General features: G+C 42.2%; 1 protein-coding gene across 2 annotated transcripts in view; it reads left to right on the top strand.

Annotated features, from left to right (window-relative positions):
• LOC137423296 (LETM1 domain-containing protein LETM2, mitochondrial) overlaps positions 1 to 18644 on the top strand; it is a 136580-nt gene that overhangs the window by 65036 nt on the left and 52900 nt on the right. For both annotated transcript variants that reach the window (XM_068110283.2, XM_068110284.2), the window contains exons 6-8: positions 147 to 350; positions 4116 to 4235; positions 4324 to 4515. In XM_068110283.2, the coding sequence (XP_067966384.1) occupies positions 147 to 350; positions 4116 to 4235; positions 4324 to 4515 (516 nt within the window). The remainder of the gene's footprint in view (positions 1 to 146; positions 351 to 4115; positions 4236 to 4323; positions 4516 to 18644) is intronic.

The raw sequence follows: 18644 nt of genomic DNA, 5'->3' as shown, positions 1-18644 counted from the left end.
GTGAACCCAATTTTCTCTCCTGCATTATTACTATACCCGTTAGCATTTATCACAGTTATGTTTGCTTTGTTGGTTTTTCAATATATACCTCATGTTAAAAGCTGAAAGCACCAATGTGTTTTCCAGTATCTCTTCCTTGTGCTTAGGTGCGTACCTCTGGTGAACAACCCACCAAGAAAGAAATCTTACATTTCTCTAAACTTTTTGAGGATGAACTGACTCTAGACCACTTGGTGCGGCCCCAGCTAATGGCTCTTTGCCGTCTGCTTGAACTGCAACCTGTGGGCACAAACAACTTCTTGCGATTCCAGCTGCGATTCAAGCTTCGAGCAATCAAAGCTGATGACAAGGTATGTCTTTTCACATTTCCCAGTACAGAGTTCTGAAATCCTACCTGCCAAATCACTTGAGAATCATATGCTGACATTACATGACTGAAAGTTGGGCTTTTATCAAAGTTGGGCATGAAAGTTTGGCTTCTATTATATGTACTATTTATGTATTTCCTGGAATTTCTATGCATACGATCTATATATTTTTCCTGGAATTTTTGAACCCCTGCTTCCCCAGTGCCCTATATGCATCATATATTTGATTTGTGGCCTATATGGCTCCTGGGTTGGCCTCAAACATATGCCGTGGCGATTAACCACTAACACCTGTTGCTGTTTTTTTGTTTGTTTGTTTGTTTACATGTTAACTGGAAACTCCATTCAAAATTGAAAAACTGTTAATTACTAGATCTGATCGGTAAGTTTTTCACTTAATGTATCCTCAAAAAGAAAAAAATGTAAATGTGCGTTTATTTGTATACACGCCTCGTTCTTGTTGTATACACACCTTGGGGTCCTCACTATACGTCCAAGATACAACAACACACAACATGCATTTTAAGGCCATTTTCCCTGCTGGAGCGGGGGTTAGCCTATACGTCCAAGATACGTCCAGGAAAAGTTGGATTTGTAACGAAACGACTGATAGCTGGGAATTTTTCCCATAAGAATTAGTGTAATTATGGGGGGATGCATTTCAACACTTAGTTTGTTTTCGTCTTGTAAAACACCACTCAACAAGTCTAGCATTCATATGAAACACCACTCAACAAAATATACATATGAAACACACAAAACATAGGAAGAAGTACAATAAATTAAACAAATTTTTAAAACCAAACACCTTTTTATCTTACTTAATATTGTTACAGACGTGGCTTAGATGTTATTTACCGAGCGGTTTTGGTATGACCACGTCTGCACAAGTTACCCGATTATACTCGAACGTTGACTAATCGCGCTACGCTAGGTCAATAAAGGCAATAAAGGAAAAGGACACACGGCTGGGTTTCAAATGACACGACACCCAGGGTTCAGTTCTCAAGACCTCCGGAGGAGGTTATATTAAGGCGGAAGGTTAGATTACAACTACAAGAGGTACAGCATAGAAAGACAAGCACTTAGACACACTCTTATATTATTCCCAACAGACGACAGATAGACGGGACAAAAGGCTGACTCACACGGGGATTGATGGCAAGGAAAGGCAGAATCGATGGCTCCAGGTGCACCTGGGCTCGAGGCAGAATCGACTCGGTCCGGTCCAGAGATGCGGGAAGGTCACAGCGCTCGGAGATGGTGACTTGTCTGCTCAGGCTGGGGGCGCATCTGACCTCACATCCGGCAAGTGGCTGCGTAGATCCGGCGGGGAGTGACACGCCCTCGGCTCGTTAGCTCCGCCCCAGATGGAATCGGCTCGTTGCTTCTCATTGGGTGCGTGCGGGGGGGTTACCGGCTCCGCCCTTGACGAGGAGCTGACAGCCAGCCCCTTCGTGGTAACCCCGTGGAGTGCATGGTCCGGCGCGCATTGTCAATGGCGGCTAACCGAGCCGGTGTGATGACGCACACTCCCCCGGTGCAGCGTCGTTGTTGTAATTGTTGTTGTAGTTGTAGTTGTAGTTGTAGTTGTTGTTTGGGGAAGAAGATGGAAGGAGGTATGGGAAAGGTCCTAAACTCACTACTGGTGCCATATAATCACATTCTGGTGCAACGAAGAGTCAGAATTAATGGAAAGGAGTCCTTAACTGACATAGACTAAGAATAACTAGCAAGATGTCCGAAAGTTGTCTACGTGAGATGCGGTGGACCTGGGCACGACATTTAATGGGGGAAAAAGGGGAAGGTCGGCTCTACTGATTGTTGTTTACAGACAATGGGACTAGGGAATGGGGGATTGGGGATAGTTGGGGAATATTGGGGAAATAGGGGAATATTTCCAAGCGGATATGGAGGCCAAATTCCATATTCGCAACAATATCTTTTAATTATTTTATCATGATAATTTAGCGGTCTTACACCTTGAAAATCCACAATCTCTAATTGTCTCTATCAAGCTGCCTGCATCAGCCTTTCGCCCTTTAAATGATCCTTCCCACTAGGCCACGTGGCTTCCCTCGTGGACCCAGGTTTCAGCCTTTGTGACAGCACACATACTTGTGCAGTGACACCCGACACTCTTGCAGTACCCACATGCGACCTAATGAAGCCTGGTCATTGGTTATCCATCCAATGGACGTTGGTGTGGGGAATTGTTGGATGTACAATGAAAATGTTCCTAAGTAACTTATGGACTTGTATGCGAAATTATGGATAGCATGTAGACTTGTAGCGGGGACCCGCTGTATCTATATACACGCCTCATACTATTTATATATGCGCCTCGTACTATTTGTATAATGCCTCATATTATTTGTATACGCGCCTCGTACTATTTGTATACACATCTCACTATTTGTATATACGCATGAAATAACAATGGTCAACCTCTACAATTCTTTGCATTTGAAACGATATTTTTTAAACTCGTACTATCATTCTACCTATGCAACTAAAAACTGGCATCTTGGTGTTTGGTGTTTCGCAGGCAGGGTGAGTCAATGTGTGTGCCGCCCCTCGGATGGACATTAAACCTGGTGTCTTCTCTGCCGGCATTAGTTGGTGTACTTTAAAGATCATATAGTGTCCTTCAGGAAGGGTAGGTGAGCTAACACCAGGTGAGCTTCAGGAAGGGTAGGTGAGCAACCACTCCGCCCCCTCTCCCCTCCCCTTCCCCCCGCCCAACCCAGCAAATGATGCTATCCGCATCCATGTGCTGTATACGAGAGAATAAACAAAATGGGCCAGTCCAATTTTCTATCCGTCATGCTATTTGAAGTCCTGACGAAAGCCTTGCTTTGCTCTTGCAGCAAGAATAATAAAAACAAGAAGAAAGAGGCATAAAATGTCATAGCCCCCGTGGTTTTATTAATTTTGCTGTCCGTCGTTAAAGGCCGTTAGTCGGCCATATTTGGTCAGATTCCAAAACAAAATCTTCTGCATATGTATAATCTCATGTATTGTCTTTGTGCCAAGTTTGAACAAAATCGGAATCTGATCTCGAAAAACAATGACGTGCATATGCATCCCATCATTCATTTTCTGTGTGCTAAGTTTGAATAAGATCGGTAAATGCATGTCTGAGAAATGGTTGAGTGACGTGGTCAATATCAGGTTTTTTACAACTAAAATGACTGCCATTCTAACAGTCAGCCATCTTTGATCAGATTGCAAAACAAAGTGAGGTGCACGTGTATGCTGTCATGTACTCTGCTTTTGCCAAGTTTGAAGAAAATGCATGTTCAGGAAATGGTTGGAGATACGTTCAAGTAACAAAATGGCTGCCAGTTGGCCATCTTGGATCTGATTTAGACGTGCATGTGTAAGCCATCATTCATTATCTGTTTTCCAAGTTTGAACAACATCGGCAAATGCTTGGCTGATAATGGTTGAGAAATTGTGTTCAACATCGGGTTTTTTTACAACTAAAATGGCCGCCAGTCGGCCATCTTTGATTGCATTACGAAACAAAATGATGTGCCTGTGTATAACATCATGTATTGTCTTTGTGCCAAGTATGAACAAAATTGGTCCATACATCTTCGAGATACGATTGTGGACAGATGGACGGATGAGACCTCATCCATAAGCCCCTGTTTTGGAATAAGTCCAACGGGGACTAATAAGATTAGTACAAATTACGATACTGAAAAAAAATGGGTATGTCCTGTTTGTATGCCTCTGCAGATGATTGCTGAAGAAGGTGTAGATGGTCTAGCAGTAAGTGAACTGCAGGCAGCTGGGCGTGCCCGGGGAATGCCTACATTTGGTGTTACGAAAGACAAGTTGCGAGAACAGCTTAACCAGGTCTGAGAACATATTAGGCATTTGGAAGGGAACTACCAATGTTGATTTCATCAATGTGACTTTAATGCTCAGTTTATTTTGTCATCAGTGGTTGGAACTGCACCTGAACCAGAATATTCCAACATCCTTGCTGCTGTTGTCCCGCATTATATATCTTGCCAACTTACCCCCCATCACCGATGCATCCCGGTCCAATGCGATGGGGAAAAAAGATGTAAAGTACGGTGGTGTGGTGCAAGATCCCAAGCCTCGTGTTGCTGATCCAAAGGAAGGAAATAAGGTTTGATTTCCCCCATAACCTTAGCCTATGGCCAGTATTGAAAGTGATAAAGTGGTTCAATGTTTTTCTTTGCAACCTCTTGTTTGTTTTTTTCCATTTCCTATTTTTACGACGTAGCCCATCGGGCAGTGCCGTCCAGAACAGTGTTTGTCCGTCTGTATGTACAGTGCATTCAGAAAGTATTCAGATCCCTTCACTTTTTTCACATTTTGTTATGTTGCAGCCTTATGCTGAAATCGTTTAAATTCATTTTTTCCCTCATCAATCTACACTCATTACCCCATAATAACAAAGAGAAAACAGGATTTTATAAAGTTTTACAAATTTATTAAAAAGAAAAAACTGAAATATCACATTGACATAAGTATTCACACCCTTAACTCAGTACTTAGTTGAAGCACCTTTGGCAGCGATTACAGCCTCGAGTCTTCTTGGGTATGATGCGACAAGCTTTGCACACCTGGATTTGGGGATTTTTTGCCATTCTTCTCTGCAGATCCTCTCAAGCTCTGTCAGGTTGGATGGGGACTGTCGGTGGACAGCCATTTTCAGGTCTCTCCAGAGATGTTCGATTGTGTTCAAGTCAGGGCTCTGGCTGGGCCACTCAAGGACCTTCACTGAGTTATCCCGAAGCCACTCCTGCGTTGTCTTGGCTGTGTGCTTAGGGTCATTGTCCTGTTGGAAGGTGAACCTTCGGCCCAGTCTGAGGTCCTGAGCGCTCTGTTTCAGGTTTTCATTTTGGATATCTCTGTACTTTGCTCCGCTCAATGTTCCCTCAACCCTGACCAGTCCCCCAGTCCCTGCTGCTGAAAAAACACCCCCACAGCATGATGCTGCCACCACCATGCTTCACCGTTGGGATGGTATTGGGCCTTTAGGTGCTATATTGCAAACTACAAGCGGGCTTTCATGTGTCTTTCACTAAGGAGAGGCTTCCATCTGGCCAGTTTGCCATAAAGCCCAGATCGGTGGAGTGTTGCAGTGATGGTTGGCCTTCTGGAAGTTTCTCCCATCTCCACACAGGATCTCTGGAGCTCAGCCGGAGTGACCATCGGATTCTTGGTTACCTCTCTTACCAAGGCCCTTCTCCCCCGATTGCTCAGTTTGGCCGGGCGGCCAGCTCTTGGAATTTTTTGTCGGCTTCCCCAGATCTGTGCCTCGACACAATCCTGTCTCTGAGCTCTGCAGGCAGTTCCTTCGACCTCATGGCTTGGTTTTTGCTCTTATATGCATTGTCAGCTGTGAGACCTTATATAGACAGGTGTGTGCCTTTCCAAATCATGTCCAATCAATGGAATTTACCACAGGTGGACTCCAATCAAGGTGTAGAAACGTCTCAAAGATGATCAAGAGAAATGGGAGGCACTTGAGCTAAATTTCAAGTGTCATAGCAAAGGGTACGAATACTTATGTCAATGTGATATTCCAGTTTTTTCTTTTTAATAAATTTGCAAAACTTTCTAAAATCCTGTTTTCTCTTTGTCATTATGGGGTATTGAGTGTAGATTGATGAGGGAAAAAATGAATTTAAACGATTTCAGCATAAGGCTGCAACATAACAAAATGTGAAAAAAGTGAAGGGATCTGAATAACCACTAACCCCCGCTCTAGTAGGGAAAATGGCCTTTAAAATGGATGTTGTGTTGTTGTATCTGAATACTTTCTGAATGCACTGTATGTACAGTCACGTGAAAAAGTAAGTACACCCCATGTAAAGTTTTGACTTTTTCAACATATTTCAACATACAGCTATTTGATCTTCATTTCAACAATAGTGATAGATAAAGGTGATATAATATAACAAATATCATGAAACATTTACATTTTGTAATCCATTGTATAATTTAAATAAACATAAATGCAAATTTCGCATGTGGAAAAAGTAAGTACACCCTTGGCTCTAATAGGTGGTATGGCAATGCCCCCTTTGGCAGAAACAACCTCAAGTAGGCGTTTCTTTTAACTGTCTCCCAGTCCCTGACATCGACTGGGAGAAATGTTTGCCCACTCCTCCATGCAGAATTCTTTCAGCTGTGCGATGTTTGAGGGGTTTCTTGCATACACAGCTCGTTTCAAATCCCCCCACAACATCTCGATGGGATTTAGATACAGGCTTTGACTTGGCCATTCCAGAACCCTCCATTTCTATCTTTTCAGCCATTCCTTGGTGGATTTACTGGTATGTTTAGGGTCATTGTCATGTTGCAAGGTCCACCTTTGGTTGAGCTTCAACTTTCCGCCAGATGGCCTCACATTATCCTCAAGCACCCTCTGGTACAATGAAGAATTCATAGTGGATTCCATGATGGTGAGCTGCCCAGGCCCTGATGCAGCAAAGCTGCCCCAAACCATAATATTTCCACCACCATGCTTTACAGTTAGTATCAGGTTCTTGTGGTCAAATGCTGTCTTTGGTTTTTGCCAAACATGTCTTCTGGTACTGTGGCCAAATAGCTCTACCTTTGACTCATCTGTCCAGAGCACATTGTTCCAGAAATGCTGGTCTTTGCCTGGGTGTTCATTGGCAAACTTTAGTCTTGCCCTGATGTTCTTTCTGGACAGCAAAGGTTTCTTCCTGGCACACCTCCCATGTAGATCAAATTTGTGCAGCCTCTTTCTAATGGTAGACTCGTGCACTTTGACATCAACAGTGGCAAGAGCTACCTGTAGGTCCCGTGATGACATTCTGGGGTTCTTAGAGACTTCTTTCAGCATCTTGCGGTCTGCTCTCGGGCTGAACTTGCTGGGGCGGCCTGGCCTGAACAAGTTGGCAGTTGTTTGGAATCTTCTCCACTTGTGGATGATCTTCCAGACAGTCGAATGATTGATTTCAAATTGTTTGGAGATCTTTTAAAATCCCTTCCCAGACTCATAGGCATCTATAACCTTCTTTCTGAAGGCCTCAGAGAGCTCTTTTGATCTAGGCATGGTGACGCCGCACACTTCAACAACAAACAGCAAACCAAACGAAATGTGTGAGGTTTAAACAAGACAGGATCCTCCAAGATCCTCTCTAACGATGTTCTAATCATTTGCACCTGAGCTGGTGCACCTGATTCTAATTTTAGGTATTTGAAGTAGTGATAAATGTAGGGGTGTACTTACTTTTTCCACATGCGAAATTTGAATTTATGTTTATTTAGATTATACAATGGATGACAAAATGTAAATGTTTCATGATATTTGTTATATTATATCACCTTTATCTATCAATATTGTTGAAATGAAGATCAAATAGCTGTATGTTGAAATATGTTGAAAAAGTCAAAACTTTACATGGGGTGTACTTACTTTTTCACGTGACTGTATGTATGTATGCATGTCCCCTCAAACGTATACCAATCAGAGCTGAGAATTTGGTCACATAACAGGGTGATGTGATTAGGTTTGATGTAATTACGGCGGTGCAGCGGCTGACTCTCCACACTCTGCCATTTTGATTTATATACCGTTCATGTCCAACATATCGTCGAACCTGTCATATATCACAATCGCCATGCTCTACCTTTACGTTTTTCATTCTGTGTGATACACAAACAAACCAATTGTTAAAATAACCATCAAATATCGAAAGCATCGGCGTTACGGCTCTTCCAACAAAACGGTACGTATAGGCCTTCGGCGTTATGACTCATCTTCGGACGCTTCAGACAAATTAAGCCCAGGTTTCTTAATACCCAGGTGTATCATGTCGGTAGTATCGTTTTCGTAATAATAATAATAATAATAATAATAATAAACAAATATAACCATAATACTTTAATCCCAATGTCGTGAATGGAAAGTTAATGGATTGAAGCGGTGTATGGTTCATGAATCAATTATGAGCGGTGTTTGGCACTAATATTAATAACCGATGAAGTAGGTAATTTGCCTCGGTTTTTTTTATAGTAATGTCATTTTCGAAATAATAATAACGTAACGTTAATATTATAGTAAATCTAATCCTAACACGAATCCCTTCGTAGTGAACGCAAACGTACTGGAAGTTAAAATATATCATGTTCTCCATATTAAAGAAGCGGAAGTTTTGTGTCCGCTATGTCATTACGTTTATGATGTCATTACGGCGGCTGCTCCACCGACCGACATTTTAATTTACAAGTATACCCGCTCACTATGGGAGGGGCAGAAAGGGCCAATTCCTCTTTGAGGTATATAGATTACAGTCGATCTTCGCTCAGTTCTGTAAGTAAAACTTACCTCATGGATGTCAGGATTCCTCCAAATTTCTTAGTTTAATGTTATAAGCAGCATTAATGACTGTTTAAAAAGCTAATCATATGTGTTTGTGGTTTATAATATTTTACAAGCCCAGCTACGCTGCTGTTAGACTTTGGTCTTGTTTGATTAAAGGTTGATAAAGATGAGGAACGGTGCACTTCAGCTTCGATAGGAAGATCAGTCGGTGCCTTCATTTTAATCAATGCCTCGTGTTCCCATTCAAACCAATGCTTAGTGTTCGCATTTGAACGAATGTCTAGTGTACCGTTCCAAACCAAAGCCTCATAATGCGTGGAACCAAGGTTCCAATCCTCTATAGTCTATACCTTATGTGCTTGGCCATTCGAATTGGACAAATGGAGATAAAGATCATGGGATGTGAGATTTTTGTTGAATGCACGGACAAATGTGGTGCTGTAGGTGTGGGAGGAGCGTTGGTGGACCAAGCACTTCATTGACAGACAGTTGTGGGAAAATAATTTTTGTGAAGAAGAGGAGTAGTGAAGAAGAAGAACCTGGGTACACTTGATGGAGAAATACAGAAAGTGAAGCATTTTTAAATACGTACTTAAAAAGGAAGAAGGAAGAATTGTTTATATTCAGTGAAGATTCAGAGTTGGAGATGTTGAGAAAAAGGAGAAAAAAATAATGGAGTACCGGAAGTACAGGTGAAGGATATTCAAGTAGAACTAAAATGGCACGCACTTCTGCCAGGCTGTACAGTTTTTTGTATCCCATTGATGGGTCAGATCTGCATCTGGACCTTAACCAAAATCTAATCAATTCGTCCTCATCTCACACCCAACTCATCCACCAACATTTTTTCAAAATCCATCCATAATGTTTTGAGATATCGTGCTACATATGTTTTTTGGCCCCATCACTCAATGGTGAGGAATCACCAAAAAAATTATCGTATCCGGATCCAGATCTTCACCCAATTTAATCAATTTGTCCTTGTCATGCACCAAACCTGTCCAACATGTTTCTCCAAATCAGTCCATAACTTTTAGAGATATCCTTCTCACAGACAAACAAGCGTTACGCCTAGGTCCCCCGTCGGGGAAGTGATGTGAGTTGACAAAGTGGAAGACGCAGAAAACATGCTATGATATGATATTTCGCTCACAAGGTTCAGACATACATGGAGGCGGCCATCTTGGATTTTGACGTACATCAGACATACATCTTGGATTCCAATTTTCAATAGCGTTCTTCCTTATGCGTAGATACACCCACACACCAGATTAGAAGTTAGTAGTTCGTTTATTTTTCAAGATATTCGGCTCACAAGGTTCAGACATATATATGGTGGCGGCCATCTTGGATTTTGACGTGGCGACCCAATTTTCAATAAGGTTCTTCCTTATGCCTAGATACACCCACACACCAAATTAGAAGTTGGTACTTCGCTTATTTTTCAAGATATTCCGCTCACAATGTTCAGACATACATCGCAGTGGCCATCTTGGATTTTGATGTGGCGACCCAATTTTCAATAGGATTCTTCCTTATGCCTAGATACACCCACACACCAAATTAGAAGTTGGTACTTCGCTTATTTTTCAAGATATTTCGCTCACAATGTTGAGACATTTATATGGTGGTGGCCATCTTGGATTTTGACGTGGCGACCCAATTTTCAATAGCGTTCTTCCTTGTGCCGAGATTGTTACGGGGTCCCCCCCTTCCCTCTGGTCTCGGTAGACCTCCGAACCCCGAGAGGGTCCCCGGCAGAAAGATGTGTTATCCTTGGTTGGAATCCAGCAAATAATGAAACACTCAATGGAACCAGCAAATGAAACGGTCAAATCAATAATGCAACCACACCAGGTTATAAACAAACAATAATATATTATAAATCACACACAAAGAGCCATACAACAATGGGGGCAATCACCCCTACTTTCAAATCTTACGATGATATCCTTATCAAGCCCCTTAACCCCAAACTCACGGCACCTCCCCAATGTCTCTGCACCCCTCCAAGGCGAAGTCCCAATGTCTGTGCGCTCCTGCGATCGGGGAGTCAAGGCCCGATCAAAGTTAATTGAGGCGTAGGCGAGCGAGACGACCCCGAGGTCACGTTGTTCAGCACCCAGCAACACAGCGGTGGACAGGAACCTCACAAAGACGCGCTCCGACGTACACGTTGCGGTTCAATCCACGAGCCTCCGTATAATTCTCACGTGCCCTTTCTGGCACAGCCGTCCCCGGCAAACCACCGGGGAATAATGCCCAGCCGACACGACCAAACCCGGTTCACTGCAGGTTGCTCGCGTGGCGAAGATGGCGGACGGCTTTCACTCCAACCCGGGCTTTGAGGCCAGGATCCTCCGGAACCTCAATGAGAATACTCGACGACTCAGGCTCCACGCACTCCGGCGATATTTCTTATCGCCCGAACTTCCCTTTAAGGACGCAACGTTCACTCGCACTGTACGTCGAACGCTCGGTCCGGAGCTTCAACAACCACGTCTCTTTTCGATCTCCTCGCGCCTATTTCTTCTTCGCTCCACCTCTTCCGGTGATGATTCGGATTTCCGGCCACATTTTACCAGGAGCGCTTTTAAATCTTTTAACCAGAACAACCCTTTCCCTTAAGTCACAATAAGCATAATATCTAGAACCAACAATGATAACAACAACCATAATGAGGGCCGCATCCGTAACAAGATACACTCACACACCAGATTAGAAGTTGATACTTCGCTTATTTTTCAAGATATTCCGCTCACAAGGTTCAGACATACATGGCGGCGGCCATCTTGGATTTTGACGTGGGTTGCACCCACACACCAAATTCGAATGCGGTCCTTCGCTTATGCATGCACGCACGCACGCATGGACGGACGGACACACGGACGGAGGGGAAAACCATCGTCCCCCTTTCGTTCCACGGTGCGACGGGGGACAACAAACAAATACACAGGGGTGAAAACATAACCTCTGTCCACCTTCAGTAGTTGAGTTGATGAGATTGTTGTGGAGTGAAAAGAAAAACTTGTTAATGTTTATTTTTATTTTTGGAAGCATGGAGAAGAAATAGAGTAACATTGAGGTGGTAGAAAGTATAATATTTTGGGAGAAAGAAGCAAAACGAGGAACATGGAGACAAAAGGAACACAGATTTTTCGTAGTGGCTATCCGACGAGTAGACCTTGAACAACATGAATACAGCACAACAAGGTATGATTTAACACGGAAAATTTGATAACACAAACGGTAACAGGGGTGAAGATATAATAGAATAACATGACGGGGCCAGTTTGTTAGTGAGGTGTTAAACGTAACTTTATGTTTGTTAAACCAGTTTGTTAAACCAGTTTGTTTAACGTAACTTTAATGAGGTGGAAGCAGCAGCTGCTGATTTGACCAAGTCGTGAAAAAATTCTCGAACCAGAAGCAGCATACAAAATAATCACTATACATGACCAATATGAATGCACAAATATATCAGAAGTTTAGCGAATTTCATTGTTTTTTTGTTTTGTTTTTTTGGAACAAATGCAAAGTATTGCCAATTTGGCAGTCCTGACTGTACTGATTTCTGACACCTGTATTTCAAAGATTGGCAAACATTGTCTGCAGTCTTACAAGATAATCTTAAAGACAGTATAGCTACAGCGAAAGGATTCCATTGATAGCAATGTGTTGACTATATAAATTGAGCAAGTCAGAAATCCTGGTTGGATCTATGTGATGAAGGAGGAGCAACCACTGGAGGCAGACTTGATAAGGTTCCAGCATGACTTTGAAGAAGGAGACTGGATGGAGAGTTCAGTCTTCAGATTAGCAGATTATCATTTCTGGTTTAACCCGAATCTGGCCGGGATATTTTGGACCTTCTCAAAGCCTGGGGAGGAGGGGGGACAGATTCCATTAGAATTCCTAAATTTGTATCAAAACATGTGCAAGACATGAACAGATAAAGTCATGAAAACTCAGCACGATTAAAAAATTAAGGCGAATAAGTGGAGAGTGGGTGGGGGGGGGGGGGGGGGGGGTGGAATCCAATTCGGGTTAAGTATGGATGCACACTTGTTGTGAGCCTTATGGAGTGAAGTTGCTCTCAGTTGGGTTAGCCTTCCATTTTGAGAAAGCAATTTGCTTTAATGTAACTGCCTTGCCATTAAGTTTTAGCATACCATGGCCAAGAAGATGGTCGGGTTGTGTTCCTTGAAATGTAGTTACCCCTGCAGCTATATATTAGAACCTGGTTTTTAGTTTAAACTAATTTCATCTGGAATCAAACCCAGATGAGAGCTCAGTGGATACACATTTTAAGATTCCCTGCTGTCTCGACTTTACTTTAAAATGTGTCCAATCTTTTAATAACTATCATCCTGTATACCCTGCCCATCAGGTTAAAACATATTTTAACATATTTTATATGTTTTATTTATGTTTTATTTATAAAACATCAACATATTTTATATATATATATATATATATACGTATATATATATATATATATATACGTATATATATATATATATATATATATATATATATATATATATATATATATATATATATATATATATATATACAGTATATATACAGTATATATGTATGTATGTATATATATATATATATATATATATATATATATACATATACTAGCTTGGCTCAGCTCGCTGCGTTCGCCTCAACCACGCGTCGTTACTGAGGAACGGGCTTATTTTAGCTGAGGCTAATGACTGTACCTGAGTTGCTGTGTTGTCATGATTTACACCAATCATAATACAAACAATTACTTTGCACAAATGTATTTGTTGTGTTTGTGATATTACATTTTTATAAGCAATTTAGGTTGAAGATTTCGGTTGAATGTTTTTTTTTCAAGAAAGAACCCCCTCAGCACATACATAGGGGAGGGGTGGGTAGGTGCAGACTGGAAGTTTGGGATGATTACACCTCACCACCACGTAATTCAAAACACCTCACCACCAAGTAATTCAAAACACCTCACCACCACGTAATTCAAAACACCTCACCACCACGTAATTCAAAACACCTCACCACCAAGTAATTCAAAACACCTCACCACCAAGTAATTCAAAACACCTCACCACCAAGTAATTTAAAACACCTCACAGCCATAAAACACGTAATAAAAACACCTCACCACCACGTAATTCAAAACACCTCACCACCACGTAATTCAAAACACCTCACCCCCAAGTAATTCAAAACACCTCACCACCACGTAATTCAAAACTCCTCACCACCAAGTAATTCAAAACACCTCACCACCACGTAATTCAAAACACCTCATCACCAACTAATTCAAAACACCTCACCACCACATAATTAAAAACACCTCACCACCAAGTAATTCAAAACACCTCACCACCACATAATTCAAAACCCCTCACCACCACATAATTCAAAACACCTCATCACCATGTGATTTAAAAACACCTCACCACCACATAATTCAAAACACCTCACCACAACGTGATTGTAAACCACCACAACGTTATTAAAAACACTTCACAACCACGGAAACAAAAGTTTGAGGGAGTCGTTAAGTGACAACACAGACACTGCCCAGATGTGTAGATATATTGATAAATGGCTGTACCCGAGTGCCGTTTTGTCATGGTTTAAACCAATCATAATTCAAACAATTATTTTGCACAAATGTATTTGTAATGTACGTGATATCACATTTTATAAACAATTGAAGTTGAAAAAAAAAAACCCCCAAAAAATTCCAAAAAAAAATAAAATTGGAAATCTTTTCAAAAGAATACCCTAAGAACATAACGACGGGAGAGATATGTGCATACCAGATGTTTGGTAGGATTTCACAAAAGTTTGAGGGAGTAGTTGAGTGACAAGACAACACAACACAGACACTGCACATATATATATATATATATATATATTTATATATACAGTCGTCCCTCGCTATATCGCGGTTCACTTTTCGCGGCTTCGGTACATCGCGGGTTTTTCTCGCTAGTATATGTAAAATTATATCGCGGATTTTTCGCTATATCGTGGGATTTTGCGGTATAAATGTATTTTTATATACTATTATTTTAAATATTTTTGTGGTAAAATAAGCATTTTCTAGCCTAAAAAATAAAAAAACGTAAAAAAATAAGAAAAATAGTTATTAAAACATATTACAAGAAATAAAATACTGTACATAGTGTACAGTAGAAGGAGAGACAAAGAGTCGTGCGTATGGAAAACGCAGATGCGGCAGCTTCCACTTGCGCTAGTTACCCACGTAATGGGTAACTGTAATGCTCTTTCTGGCTGTGCAGTACATTCATCATCGTCATCACCTTCATCGTCATCAGTACTGCACAGCTAATTCATCATCATCTTCATCACGCAAGTTGTAGTATTGAAGAGCCGGGGCTCTTGCTTGATACGGACGAAATGACGGGCAAGACACAAACTCGTCCGAGAAGATATTTATTCTCAAAACCAACTCGGGAACACTGTAAAGCCCGTTTATCGGGCTGCATTATAAAGCACAACCAGGAACCGAAACCGAAAGCCACGCCTCTCAAGCGTGGCGTGCTTCGGTGGTCACGTGATCAACAGGTGTAGCTGATTATACCCGCACGCGCGACACGCTTTGGTGGTCACGTGACCAGCCACTTGCGCCGCGGATCCCCGCCGGTGACGTCACCGGCTGGAGCAAGGAGATTCTGATGCTGGTCTTGCTTGGGGAACCCATGGGTCGCTACAGTATCTTCAATGGTGAGTACCCATTAGAATTTTATATGTTGTTAAAATTACGTATGTTTAAGAGTGTAAAAAGTGTTTAAGAGTATAGGAAGTGTTTATAAGAGTATGGGAAAGGTTAATAAGAGTGTGGGAAAGGTTAATAGGAGTGTGGGGAGGGTCATAAAGCTTTAAAATATATATAAATAATAAAATAAAAATATGGTCGCTACTTCGCGGATTTTCGTCTATCGCGGGGGGTTCTGGAACGTAACCCCCGCGATAAACGAGGGATCACTGTATATATATATATATATACACAAAGAATTAAGTTAAGCACCCCTACACAAATAATTAAGTTAAGCACCCCCTAATCCTGTCCTGAACCTGAACCCCCTCGAGCACGTTTGGGACATGTTGGGACGACAAATTGCGAAGATGGTCCCTCCAATAGCCAATCTGGATGAATTGGAACGTGCATTACATCGGGAATGGAACAACCTGCCACAGCAACGCATACGACGGCTTACAGGGTCTATGAGACGTAGGGTTGAGTCAGTGATCCGATCACGTGGGTCCTACACACGTTATTGACGCAAAGATCGCTAGAGGTCTTCTCAGAACAATGACTGTACGTTAGAAAACATAAACGTCATCCACACTGTCCGTGATGGACCTATAGCTCCATACTTAAATTGAGGTGAAAATATGCCTAAAATTCCCAAAAAATTTCACCTTAAATTATTCAGAATAAAATATTGAACACGGCATGATTGTTATGTTTTTATGTGACCATAATATCACTTCTCCAGAAAATATAGCAATATCATGGGTATATTACACTGTTTTGACGACAACAAACTTGTAATGTGCGAGGTTGTAAAAAAACGGGGGGGGTGCTTAACTTAATTCTTTGTGTATATATATATCTATATATATATATATATATATATATATATATGTATATATATATATATATATATATATATATATATATATATATATATATATATATATATATATATATATATATATACAGTATGTATATATATATATACATATATATATATATATATATATATATATATATATATATATATATATATATATATATATATATATATATATATATATATATATAGTTACAGATCGCGGTTTAGATGTTACTTGCCGAGCGAAGGCTCCGCGACCGAACAGTTATTCCCCGCTTAGAACCCGATTTCACCCAAACGTTGGCCGGATCGCACCGCAGCTAGTCAATAGGGAAAAGACAAAGGCGACACGGATGTGAAGAAGAAGAAGAAGAAGACAAAAAGGTTGGAAATACCACTAAATTTATTCCTACTATTTACATGCTCAAAGTAACCAAGGAGAAGGAAAGATAATAAAATAATATACAGAAGGATCAGAGACACAGTGCAATTATTAACTTATACCAGCTTAATTAACCCAGGACAGAACAAACTGAACAAACTCACGTACACAAGAAGGATGGAAAGGCAGGAGGTGGATGGCTGGAGGGAGAGGGAGGTCCAAGGGGGTCCGGCAGCACAACCGGCGCGTTGAGCAGCCGCCGTTCCTTCACGGTCCTGCTCCAAACCGCCGTTCAGGCCCCCAAGCTGCTGTTGTGGCTGCTGTGGACGTCGCGTGCTTTGCCAGGCCTTGTCCGACTCGTCTGGTCCAAACCCTCAACTCGTTCTTGGTCCACTCACTCTTTACCACCAACTCCTCACCGCAACCAACGCAACCAACTGACCACCGACTCCACTGACTGACTCCTCACGACTCTCTCCCTGACCAACTCTCTCTGGCAACCGACTCACTTGCTTCCTGCGTGCGCGCCTTTATAACGCCTCCGGTGATTAAGCCGCCGGCCTTTTGGACACGCCCATCGGGGTGCTCAACTCGGCCCTGGTTGGTCGCGCGACCCTCGGGCTCCGCCCTTGATGACGACGGGCGGGCACGCCCCTCCTCCCCTCTATGACGAGGTGGAGACACGCCTTTCTTCCCCGACTCGAGCACATGGTCAATGGTGGTTTTGGAGGGGATGTAATATGGGCAATCGAGGCTTGGCAATGACGAGAGGGGATGTAATATGGGCAATCGAGGCTCGGCAATGACGAAAGGGGATGTGAAGGAAATGGGGATTTTGGGGATGGGAATGAAAGGGGATCTATTCTCTTTCACTGGTGCAATGGAGTACTTCAATTAATGGGAGACACAGCCTTACCCTAAAACACAGAATAAGAGATAACTATCAACAGGGGTATTCTATTACTTGGCTGATGTGTATGCTTGTGGACTAATTATGGGATGCCCTTTCACCTTTACACAGCTCCGGAGGTAGGGGGGCGCAGAATAAACAATTAATCATCACCAATTTACCACAATACAACACAATCAAAAAAATACAGTCCTCATCTCCGCAACACTGCACCCTCCTCCTCTTAGGCACGTCCCGGGCCTACAACTTTTATTTAGTGTGACACGTAGGTGTAGTTCCCTCTACTTTTAACCTGACCCTGAGTGCGACAGTTTTAAAACATAAATAAATGTGTCCCGCTGCTCCATTGCACCCTGCCTAACAGACTTACGCCCACAGTTAACCGAATTGCGGAATGGTCTTCAAACTATACACTGACGGTGGGAAGCATTATTTACAATGACGCTATTTTTATTTACAAAACTAACCCAGGACCTGTGATTGTTCTTTCTGGGGGGGAGACAGTCTGCTCTGCATCGACGCACCATGAAAGCACCCAAAAACGCACCAATACAAGCACCCTCAAGCACCAATCGGTGCAGTTACCATTGTTCATCAATAAAAATAAACCAACAACCCCTAACCCTGCAGGTGATCTCTTGCTCTTCGGCTCCCTCTGCTGGTTATTATTATTTGGTCTTCCAGATGTTGTCATTCTTTTGCTTTGCTTACTGGCGGCCTATTTGTAATAAAGTGTGCCCAATGTGTCCTTTTTATTTTCGTTTATTTATGGCCCACAGGGCCGACTAGTGTGGTTCACCTGTGGGGCATCGGTGCCCTGTGGCCAAGGTCCGCCAGCAAGATTTCGGGCCCTCATAGCCGGTTCCAGCAGAGGGGCCATGCCCCAACCCATGGGGTCCATAAGTGGTGCTCGGCCACAGACATGTGGTCCATGATGTGGTGCATCGATGCAGACAGCTGGTTCTGGGAATTTCGGGCGCACAATGGC

Source organism: Myxine glutinosa, chromosome 3 (genome assembly GCF_964187855.1).
Source record: "Myxine glutinosa chromosome 3, kmMyxGlut1.1, whole genome shotgun sequence".
NCBI classification, from domain to species: Eukaryota; Metazoa; Chordata; class Myxini; order Myxiniformes; family Myxinidae; genus Myxine; species Myxine glutinosa.
The sequence above is the reverse complement of the archived record's forward strand: the minus strand, read 5'-3'. Positions and strand labels throughout refer to the sequence as shown.